The sequence below is a fragment of the Martes martes genome (assembly GCF_963455335.1).
Source record: "Martes martes genome assembly, chromosome: 5".
Taxonomy (NCBI): Eukaryota; Metazoa; Chordata; class Mammalia; order Carnivora; family Mustelidae; genus Martes; species Martes martes.
In genome coordinates, this window is record NC_137892.1 from 83,545,994 (window position 1) to 83,558,277 (window position 12,284).

A 12,284-nucleotide genomic window follows, 5' to 3' on the forward strand; every position below is an offset into this window, starting at 1 on the left:
ATGTGATTCTTGATCTCAGAGTCCTGAGTTTGAGCCCCATATTGGGTGCAAAGATTACTTAAATAAAAAAAAAAATTTAATTAAAAAAAAAGAAAAGAGAAGAGAGAAGGAGCAGATGAAGGAAGAGGCAAAAGAAAACCTGAGAAAGACTGTATATAGCCCACAAAAACCTAAAATATTTACTAACTGGTCCTTTATAGAGAAAGTCTGCTGACCTTTGATATATGCTATTAAAATATTTATATGTGGGGCACCTGGGTGGCTCAGTTGGTTAACCATCTGACTCCTGATTTCAGCTTAGGTCACGATCTCCTGATCATGGGATCGTCATGGGATCAAGCCCCAAGCTGGGCTCTGTACTTAGTGAGGAATCTGCTTCATATTCTCCTTCTCTCCCTCTCTGTCCTTCTCCATGCACATGCACGCTTGCACTCGCTCTCATAAATTTTTTAAAATATTTATATATAACATGTTTAATGTTATATATAGTTCTCATTATATATTAAATAGGTTATGTATTTTAAATATGTATATACTTTAATTTACACTTTAAAAAAAAAAAATATAAGCACCTGGGATCTAAGAGCCCAACATTAACACATTTCCTCTAATTTGGTTTTAAAATAAACAGTATAAAAACACTAATATGGGGTGTCTGGGTGGCTCAGTCAGTTAAGCACCTGCCTTATGATCCCAGGTCCTAGGATTGAGCCCTGCATCAGGCTCCCTGCTCAGTGGGGAGTCTGCTTCTCCCTCTCCCTCTGCTACTCCCCTCCACTTGTGCTCAATCACTATCTTGTTTGCTCGCTATCTCTCTCTCTCAAATAAATGAATAAAATCTTTAAAAAATACTAATATTGGGGTGACTGGGTGGCTCAGTCAGTTAAGCATATGCCTTCAGCTCAGGTCATGATCTCAGGGTCCTGGGATCAAGCCCTGTGACCAGCTCCCTGCTCAGTGGGGAGTCTGTTTCTTTCTCACCCTCTGCCCCCACTTGTGTGCGGTCTCTCTCTCTGCCTCAAATAAATAAATAAAATCTTCTAAGAAAACAACAACACTAATATTTTACCCTAAACATGAATGTGATATTAAGAAGTCTGATTTAAAAAGTAATATATGTTCATTTGGAAAGCAAAGCAAACAGGTCCTCAGAAAGAAAACAATGAAAAACCAACTTGAATTCTGCCAACCTAGAAATATAAATTTAATGGACTTTCATTCCAAGTTTATGGATAATCTTGTATCCCACTTTTTTTTAACCTAAAAGTCAATCCTGAGAATTTTCTCGTAGCATTATTCTTTAAAAACAAGTTTTCAATAGCAGCAAAATGCCACTGAGAATTTAAATCGTTCCCTTTTCACTATTACAAGGGGTGCTATACTAAGCATCCTTATAGCTCTTATTTGTATACAACCATAATTCCTTTATGATAAATTCTTAGAAGCAGATTGCTGGACAAAAGAATAAACTGAAGGATTCCAGAATTAGGTCCTCATACTGCAAAAGAGCTTCACTGAACCCATCCACCATCTTTTCATACAGGTATGGTTCATCCATGATCGTTTCACAATCATTAAGGACAATAAAAGAATACTGAAAATAGCCATTTTACCTTTGCCTTTGTGGGATATAAAATACCTCAAAGAAGTTTACTAAATCTATTTACAATACCGTCTAGGCATATATATGTTTGCTTAATCTATTTACAATACTGTCTAGGCATATATATTTCTGTAGTTCCTTCAAAGAAAACATACTACACTGCCCAATTATCCATCACTAGGGTATGTTTGTAGCACTCAAGACTGTCTAATAGTGCCCTATTAAAACAAACAAACAACAAAACACCATCAAAACTGATGGCAAGGGTGCCTGGGTGGCATAGTCGTTAACAACTGCCTTCGGCTCAGGTCATGATCCCAGGGTCCTAGGATCGAGGCCCACATCAGGCTCCCCGCTCAGCAGGAAGCCTGCTTCTCCCTCTCCCCATGCTTGTGTTCTCTCTGTATGTCCCTCTCTGCCAAATAAATAAATAAATCTTTAAAAAACGAAACAAAAAAACAAAAAACCCCCCAAAATTTGATAGCAATGTCTCCTTCTCAAAGTTACCTCATCTGCACTGCTTTGTTTGCTCCTTCCCCAAATGCTGGGACATGCCCCTTTCCACAAACCAAATGCCATCATTTCAGACCTATCAAATACATGTATACATGAAAATTGGTTATCAGATGCTCTAGAATGACCCTACTTATGAGAAGGAAAGAGATACATGTGAACATGAGTTCTGGACTAAACCTTACACATCTACATAGTCTCCAGAGACCCTCAAGATACAACACACAGCCTCCTACCTAACAAAGATAACCTTGTTTTTGTAACTAGAACTCTCTGCAAATTCAAATTTAAAACAATTCCGCTTTGCTTCAGTACTGCCACACCAGAGCTCATAATGGGTTTAAATGCCCAACGTATTTGGCAAGAAGAAAATAATTTTATATACTCAACATCAAAAGACAAAAATCACATTCTCCCAGCTCCCCAAGAATACCCTGCACATGGGTAGCGCTCTCCTCTCCATATTTTACTCCTCAAGAAGTCACTTTAAAGCTAGTCTCTCAGTTTACACACACACACACACACACACACACACACACACACACTCTCTCTCTCTCTCTCTCTCTATGTGTGTGTGTGTGTGTGTGTGTGTGTGTGTGTATATATATATATATATATATATATATATAGGTCAGGCTGGTGAAAGAAACTGGCTCAAGAATGAACAGAATGGGGGTGCCTGGGTAGCTCAGTGGGTTAAAGCCTCTGCCTTAGGCTCAGGTCATGATATCAGGGTCCTGGGATCGAGCCCCGCATTAGGCTCCCTGCAAGGGAACCTGCTTCCCCCTCGACCGCCTGCCTCTCTGCCTACTTGTGATATCTCTCTCAGTCAAATAAATAAATAAAAATCTTTAAAAAAAGAAAAAAAAAAGGAATGACCAGAATGTAGCCAACATTGCTCTCAAATCTGGACACTTTAACAACCCACTATTCTCTAAACGTTAGGGTGAGAAAAGATTAAGGGGAATCATACTAATAAGAAACAGTGTGTGAGGTCTTGCTGTTTAAGACTTCCTTCACCATCTTGAACACATAATGAACACATAAGGGCTGAAAATGGGGGCAGCCCTCAGTCGGCTTAGAGTCCAACTCTACAGATTTCAGCTCAGGTCATGATCTCAGGGTCTTGGGATCAAGCCCTGCATGGGGCAGGGCACTGGGTACGGAGTCTGCTTGAGATTCTCTCTTCCCCTCTGTCCCTCCCCACAACTCATGCTCACTTGCTCACTCTCTAAAATAAATAAATAAATAAATAAACAAACAAACAAACAAACAGGACTGAAAATGTTTTCTCTCAAAAAAGTTGTTTGAGGAACAGGGATTCCAGATGTTAAGTCAACTGTGCGTATTTTTATCTTGGTTCTACCACTTACTAACTGTATGATCTTAGCTGGTTTACTCTTAAGTTTTTATTTATTTATTTATTTATTTATTTTTAAACATAGATTTTTTTTTTTAAGATTTTATTTATTTTTTTGACAGAGAGACACACACACAGAGAGAACACAAGCAGGGGGAGTGAGGTGGGAGAAGCAGGCTTCCCACTGAGCAGGGAGCCTGACGCCAGTCTGGATCCTAGGACCCTAGGATCATGACCTGAACCGAAGGCATACGCTTAACAACTGAGCCACCCAGCCGCCCCTACTCTTAAGTTTTAAACTTTCATTTTCTCATCTGTACACACAGAATTTCACATGCACTTTATACAGTTATTTAAGATTAAATAAGATCATATATGCAAATGCTCTAGCACAAGTAACACTCAGTATTTATTAAATGAATGAGTGGAAAGAGAATATACTCAGTTAAAGGAGCAAATAAAAGACAGTCACCTGTAACAAATCTCTGTATAACATGTTTATCTAAAAGTGTTTGCCACTATATACAAAATATAGCGATACATGTCTCTTATTCTAATAAATTCCTCCTTTGAATTCTGCCTTCATCCCAAGCTATTTTCACTGATTGACTATAAACACCTGCTAAACCATGTAATAACCATAAAAAAAAATCAAATATTTGCTTGGGAACAACCTGTCAGTACAAACACATTTATGTGGAGCATTATGGAATTACAAAGCATGAGCTGCTTCTTGACCTTCAAATATATTAATAAGAATTTGCTAATACCCATTTTTTTACAACTTGATTTTCTAATCTATAAAACACTTGACATTTATACAGAAGGCAGCAAGAAAATGCGGAATACAGTGCTTTTAGAGTTGGCATTTGTCTACTTTAAAAACTTACTGAGAAATGCTGAAGTAATTCATCTTTTTCCTCCTCAATGAATCCCCCAACTGACAGTGCTTTAGGGCGGTGGTCCACCACCATGTGATTCAGTGAGCCCCTTCCTCTTCCTCCACGGCCTCTGCCTCTTCCTCGACCTTGAGAGGACATGGTCTTTCCTCGACCCACAGGTAAAATACCTAATCGTGCAGCCTTAAAAACAACAAAAGGTAGAATATAATACACATTGTCAGACTGAACCTTGGAAAACAGAGGAAGAAAAAAGTATTATCTGAGGTGTTAAACGTAGTGGGTAACTCCTCTTAAATCTCACCTCAACTTGTAACTGACTGAGTTTCTTCCGTAACTCTGTTGTGTCTTCTCCTGATGATAGCCTCTTGTGAAGATCCAGTTCAGTATCTAATAGTTCTTTCTGAGCCTTTGGAAAAATTAAGAGTAAAAATGTATTTGTTTAAAAAAAAAATGTATTTGTTAGATAACATCTAAGATCTTACTCAGAATATTATACTTACAGGATGACACATCTCTTTTGGCAAAATGAGAATAAGAGGATGCAATAAACCTGAGTGTTTTAGGGAAGGTTAACTGTACAAAAACACACAGAGAGTATACTGATACCAGTAAAAAATAATAAGCAGTATTACTGCTTAAGATGGCCTAAAATTCAGACCTTGGAAACAGCTGAGAAGAGGGAGCTGAGAATAATTTTCTAATAGTAAAGAGTCATAAATGAAACACAGTTAGGCAAAATGGATTACACAGGAAATACTCATTAATGATACAAACATAAATAATAGCTACATAATGCTTCCACATTTAAACCCTACAACAATTGCCATTCTCTTTTTGGTATGAGGGACAAACTGTCTGTCTTTAGATGGAGTGACTATGAGAGAATTTCTTCCCCCCTACATATACTCTCTAATTTTTTAAGTGTGTATATGTTCCTTCTATAATTGGGGGACATTTCAATAAAAATATTTTATTGTATTTTTTTCAAAACAATGTTGATGAAATACTTTACATCTCTCCAGTAATAAAGAGCCACAATTTCAAATCCATTATGATACTGTACATAAAAATTTGCATTCTATATATCTGATAAATTTTTTATTCCGAGTTCCTAAAGGGCCAGCAATGAATCTAAAACTCCACTCAGGGATGTGGTATAATGGAACCACTGTGTACAGCAAGGATTCTCCTAGGGTAAGGAAACAAATGGCAATTAACAAAATAAGACTTACATGGATCTAGAACTTCTGATTAATCTTTTCAACAGAATACCACATTTTTACCCATATAAAGCCGATGATACCTTTTGAATATTAAAAGAGATAGTTCCACTGTACTATAATATTAGAAAAACAAGTCATGTAACAGGAAAACACACTTTTTTCTTGCCATCACTAGCAATTTCATCTTCAAGAAAGGGAGCCAAAAATCTAGTTAAAAAACACATCTTTGTTTAAAGAGGGTATTAGCACCTCTTTCAAAGAGAGTACACAGAATATAAAGAAACATTAAAAGAAAAATATCACTCTAATTGTCTCCCCATTAGACTATTAGCTACTTAAGGCTTCCAGTGTATTTTCAAAGAGCCAAGCATGTAACAGATGTCCAACAGTACTATGCTGAATGGAAAATACAAATAGATACCTCTGTTTTTGTCTTTACTTTAGATGGTGTGGAGACTGCAGAAGATGTTTTTAATTCATCTTTCAACTGTGAGATCTTTTCACCAAGCTCTTTCAAAGTCTTCATTATATTTGCTCTCTCTTCTGGTTTCATGTTTTTGTTCTTTTCTAGCTTAGATATTAGCATCTATAAAATAAACAAAAAAGTAAAACTACGCTTAGTAAATTTTAATATGAATAATGCTTATAAACTTTACTGTGAGGGATATCTCTGTAAAATCCATTGTATCCATCAATTCCAGCAGGCAAATAATGAGCTCGTCTCACCTTCTGGCATTCTATTTGTTTTTCTAGCACTTCTTGCCTCTTTTTCCTCATGTCTTGTTGTAGCTTCAATGCTTCCTATACGAAAAGATAAAAAAAATCAGTAATGGATAACAAAATTTGCTAACATTTGCATATATCTGATAGAAGAGCAACTCAATTCTTCTGGGTCATCCCTATGCTGTTCAAGAAAAATTTTGCTCCTAATCAAAAAACAGCTGAAACCAGAAATGAAACCTTAAATATATTTTCTGTATGAGAGTTTATACTTATAACTGTACTTGAAAAAATATTTAAAATGCCGAACACTGTATCTATGACATTTACATTCACTTGAATAATGTGAATGTATTTATGAAGAAAAACAAGATCTGTTTTCGTCTGCCAATGTAAAAAGCCAATCTTTATTTTCCAAGTTTAAAGTTTAAAAAATGTGAGATGAAGCTGGAGGACAGAAATCATAGCAAATTCTATGGATCTTTGCCAGGAAAAAATTGCCTCTCACCCCTCTCTGTTAATCAAATCTCCAATTATACTGGGACAATACATATAAATATCTATTTTATTTGAAAAACTCATATGAGTTTAAAATCTAAAAAGATAATGCAACTCAGAACTGAGTCATATGAGTAACAACTACATAAATGTTTTACTTTATGTGAAATATTTTCTTGACTTACAAAGCAAGAGAGGAATTAAAAGAGGAAATAATGAAATAAAACTGCTTCTTTACCTTGCAGGAAAAAAACAAAACAGGACAACTCAGTGTTCTTTATTTCTATATGGAAAGAATTCTTTCCTTGTGATTCATGTAGCCAGTGAAAGGCAACAGCAAAATATTTTTTTGTCTCTTCTTTTTTTCAAATGTACACTACATCCAGAAGCAGCTAAATAAACATTTTAATGTAGTTCCATAACAACATGAACTATTCAAATGTGTTAACATAATCACTTAGGAATTCAACGGGTCATTTCCTCTTTAAGGAAATTAGAATCAAGGCTGTTACCTGCTTCTTTTTAAGAACTTCTTGAACATCATGAGATTTAGACCCTGAACAAAGTTTTGAAGGTGTCTTTAAGTTTGAGGAGCTGTAAATCATTTTTGGATGGCCTGGAGCTGAAAATATCTATGAAACACAAATATAAGTAAATTAAAATTTAGAAATGCTTTCAAGTAATTTTTTAGAAAGACTGCATGTATTTGTTTTTTTTCAGGAGTTAAAACTTTTTTTACATTTAAAAACTTCACTTATGAGTTTTTTAAGTATCATAAATTCAACTGTCACTCAAATATAAAAACAAAAATTAATTTTAGCAATAACGTGTTTTGGGATGCAATCACATTATTCCTCTTCTCCTTATATTTTTTTAATTGAGAGAAAAAGAACTGCAGCCCCTTATTATCTAGGAGCTGGCCAACTACTCTGAGTGAGGCCTTACTGTCCTGTTAAACAAAAACAATTTCACAGAATATCAACCTCCAACAAGGCCACTCTTGGGACCAGGATGGGTCAAGACAAAAACAAGACCACTCCACAATCATGACTGAACCAACACAAAAAACAGGAATACTAACTAAACAATAAAAACAAATAAAGATCTCTCTAACCTAACAGGAATGACTGCAGCTTCTTTACCAATTACAGCTTGGCCTCATTCTAGTTTTCCCTCCTAGGTTAAGACTAATTAAGACATCTAATCACAGAATTACTTCTGTTTCCTTAAACCCTCCTCCAAATCACCTAACACAGGATTAAAGTACTTTGTAAACATAATCTTACTGTATTTAATAAAATGCTACATGAATTTATAATCAAACATAAGACAAGTAGTTAGTTCACAGATCTGAGCAAAGTAGTTGTCATCTCTACTGTGCTAGTTTTGGTATTTAGATTCCTTTCCCCTTCTGAACAGACCACTGTCCAGGTAGTCTTCCCTTAAGGCACAGAACTACATGGTATAGTACAATCTTTCTGGTTCAAGACTTTCCTAACATATGCTCCTCTTAATTATTAATTATTAATTAAATATATAAGGGACAAAGAATATAATATCAAGAAATTCACAGAAACTTCAATTGTGTAAATATCATTAACTATTCATAACCATATACAAAACTTCTCTCCACCATACAATAGTCAACTATCCTCAAAATTAAGCTACTTTAACTATACAAGAGTCTCTGAAGTACTGCAAGAACCCTACATAGCTGAAATTCAAGTTATTATTTATTAAAATAAAAATGGCAACACCTCCAATTTATTAAGCACTATAGTATGTATTAAACACACCCCTTCCATACTTCACTAACACAAAACTTTTCAATTCCCATAGCAACTCAATTTATTGAAAACATGACCATGTTTAAGCAACATGAAAATTTTCAATCCCCACAGCAACTCAATTTATTGAAAAGGAAACCAATGTCCCCGAGTTATCTAATACACCAGTAAGAGGCAGGTCAAGTCAATCAGGGCCGTCTGACTTCCAAATCTGTAACTGTCTTTGTTTTAGTATCTTTTTATAATGGAATTTTTTTAAAGTTTTTATTTATTATTTATTTGAGAGAGATCACAAGTAGGCAGAGAGGCAGGCAGAGAGAGAGAGGGGGAAGCAGGCTCCCTGCTGAGCAGAGAGCCCAGGCCGATGTGGGGCTCGATCCCAGGACCCTGGGATCATGACCTGAGCCGAAGGCAGAGGCTTTAACCCACTGAGCTACCCAGGCGCCCTATAATGGAATTTTTGAAACAAAAGAGTTATATTACCAATTTGATGTATCCATCACTAAGCACCACTAATTATCAGGACATAAAATACAGTAGTTTCCCCTTATTCACAGTTGGGCTTTCCATGCTTTCAGTTACGTGAGGTCAACTGGAGTCTGGAAACAGATGACCCTCTGACAAATCAGAAAGTCATCAGTAGCCTAACACTACGTCACAATGCCTGTATCATTCACCTCACTTTACCTCAACATATAGGCATTTTATCACCTCACACAATCACATGAACAAGTACTAATATAGTACAATATTTTGAAAGCAACCTCTTTTATTAAAGTATATTGTTATAATTATTCTACCTTATTATCGTTGTTACTCATTTTATTGTGCCTAATTTATATATTAAACTTTATTATGGGTAGAGATATACAGAAAAAACATTAGGGTTTGGTACTTTCTATGGTGTCAGGTATCCACTGGGTGTCTTGGAAAGTATCCCCTGCAGATAAGGGGAGACTATTATAATCCAGTTTTACTTAAATCCCCAACTCCACATTCATACCGAAACACCGCACTGTTTTATCTGTAAGTATTTCAGTTGTATCATTAAAAAATAAGGACCTTTTTTTTTAAACATAACCACAATACCATCATCATACTTAAAAGACAGTAACTCCTTAATATGATTAGATATTCACATCCTAAGATTGTATTATAATTTTCTAAACATTTTTTCCCATTAAGGTCCATCTACTGACAGTGGTTATATCTCTTTTAAGTCTCCTTTAAAATTGCTTCATTTCCCGTCTCTTTTTCTTGCAAATTGTTAAAGAAAGCACGTCACTCATCCTGCAGTATTCACCACAGAATTACTATGATACTCTGGTAAGACGTTCTGCTGTCTTATGAATGTCCTTTAAATCAGTGAGCAGATCTACAGCCTTTATGACAATTTCTCATTCTTTGACAGGATTCTAGAAATCTCACAACTTCATTTTCTGGATGGATAAAATATTCTAGGATCATCTAGAATACTGTCAGCCCCAGATCTGGAGTTCAAGAACCCCTGGCTCTGAGTGCTTGGGAGGGGGCATGATAATCATTTGGAATGATTATTATTTCCAGATCTTTTCAGTGAGTGGAATTAAGCAATGTTCTAGAGTTTTTTATTGCTTGTTTTTTAAGATAAAACAGTATCTGAATTTTATCAATACAGCTGATCCTTGAATAACTCAAGAGTTAAGGGGTGCTGACACCCCACCCCACAGCCAAAAATCCACATATTTAACTTGACTCCCCCCAAAACTTAATGGCCTACTGTTAACCAGAAGGCTTATTGATAACATGAACAGTCAATTAACACATACTTTGTATGTTACATACTGTATTCTTACGATAATTACAGAAAACATTTAGAAAATTGTAAGAGAAAATACATTTACAGTCTTTACTGTAATTATTTTAAAAATTCATGTTTAAAAGAGCCCAGACGTCCACCAATAGATGAACGGATAAAGATGTGGGGGGTGTGTGTGTCTGTGTGTGTGTATACACACTCCGCCATCAAAAAGAATGAAATCTTATGGGACACCTGGTTGGTTCAGTTGGCTAAGTATTTGCCTTTGGCTTAGGCCATGATCTCAGAGTCCTAAGGGCTCCTTAATCGGTGGGGAGCCTACATCTTCCTCTCCTCCCTGCTCGTGTTCTCCCTCTCTCTCAAATAATAAATAAAATCTTCAAATAAAATAAAATAAACATCTGAATAAATTTAAAAACATACTCATGTACCAGAAAAGAATTCTTAAAAAAAAAGAATGAAATCTTGTCATTTGAAACAATAGGATAGAACAAGAATGTATTATGCTAAGCAAAATATAAGTCAGAGGAAGATAAATACCATTTGATTTTACTCATATGTGAACATAAGGGAAGTGAAGGAAAAATAAAATATTATAAAAACGAAGAAGGAGATAAATCGTCTGGGTGCTTCAAGTGGGTTTAGCCTCTGCCTTTGACTCGGGTCATGATCCCAGATTGAGCCTGGGATTGAGCCCCGTGTCAGGGCTCTCTGCTCAGCGAGGAGCCTGCTTCCCCCTCTCTCTGCCTGCCTCTCTGCCTACTTGTGAGCTCTCTCTGTCAAATAAATAAGATAAAATAAAAAAACAAGGGAGAGACTCTTAACTACAGAGAACAAACTGAGGGTGGCTGGAGGGGAGGGAGGTGAGGGGTGGGGTAACAGGGTGATGGGCATTAAGAAGGGCACTTGAGGGGCGCCTGGGTGGCTCAGTGGGTTAAAGCCTCTGCCTTCGGCTCAGGTCATGATCTCAGGGTCCTGGGATCGAGCCCCACATCGGGCTCTCTGCTCCACAGGGAGTCTGCTTCCTCCTCTCTCTCTGCCTGCCTCTCTGCCTACTTGTGATCTCTGTCTGTCAAATAAATAAATAAAATCTTAAAAAAAAAAAAAAAAAAGAAGGGCACTTGATGTAATGAGCCCTGGGTCTTCTATGCAACTAATGAATCACTAAATTCTACCCCAAAATTAATAATAAACTACATGCTAACTAACTTAATTTAAATAAAACCATAAACAGATAGACAGATAAGTATATAGATAAGTAAATAATAAAGTTCCATGTTCAGGCTGACCTGGCACAATTCAAATTCAAGTTGTTCAAGGATCAACCATAGTTTCAATTCAAAGCAGGACTACAGTGTTTTTATTTCACCTCATTTACCATATACTTCTTTTCAATCACATTAAAAATCTCAGTTGTCAGTGACAACAATATAATTCATTTGATTTACCCTACAATGCTCACAAACCAGCTTCAGAATACCAACACTGCCAACAACATGATTGTTAAAAAATACTTTGCAGGGGGGCGCCTGGGTGGCTCAGGGGTTTAAGCTGCTGCCTTCGGCTCAGGTCATGATCTCAGGGTCCTGAGATCGAGTCCCGCATCAGGCTCTCTGCTCGGCAGGGAGCCTGCTTCCCTCTCACTCTCTCTGCCTGCCTCTCTGCCTACTTGTGATCTCTCTCTGTCAAGTAAATAAATAAAATCTTAAAAAAAAAAAAAATACTTTGCAGGGGCACCTGGGTAGCTCAGTGGGTTAGGCCTCTGCCTTTGGCTCAGGTCATGATCTCAGGGTCCTGGGATCAGGCCCCGCATAGGGCTCTCTGCTCAGTGGGGAACCTGCTTCCCCTCTCTCTCTACCTGCTTCTCTGCCTACTTGTGA

At 36.7% G+C, this 12,284-nt stretch overlaps 1 protein-coding gene across 6 annotated transcripts in view; it reads right to left on the reverse strand.

The window, feature by feature from the left end:
- The window catches only part of LOC308343625 (RNA-binding protein 27), a 77,448-nt gene that overhangs the window by 13,275 nt on the left and 51,889 nt on the right, over nt 1-12,284 (reverse strand). For 4 of the 6 annotated variants that reach the window (XM_080804761.1, XM_080804757.1, XM_080804760.1 and 1 more), the window contains 5 exons: nt 7,332-7,451; nt 6,328-6,402; nt 6,023-6,187; nt 4,680-4,784; nt 4,367-4,558 (listed from right to left, as the gene is read on the reverse strand). In XM_080804761.1, the coding sequence (XP_080660887.1) occupies nt 4,367-4,558; nt 4,680-4,784; nt 6,023-6,187; nt 6,328-6,402; nt 7,332-7,451 (657 nt within the window). The remainder of the gene's footprint in view (nt 1-4,366; nt 4,559-4,679; nt 4,785-6,022; nt 6,188-6,327; nt 6,403-7,331; nt 7,452-12,284) is intronic. The other 2 variants (XM_080804759.1, XM_080804758.1) reach the window with 1 other exon arrangement.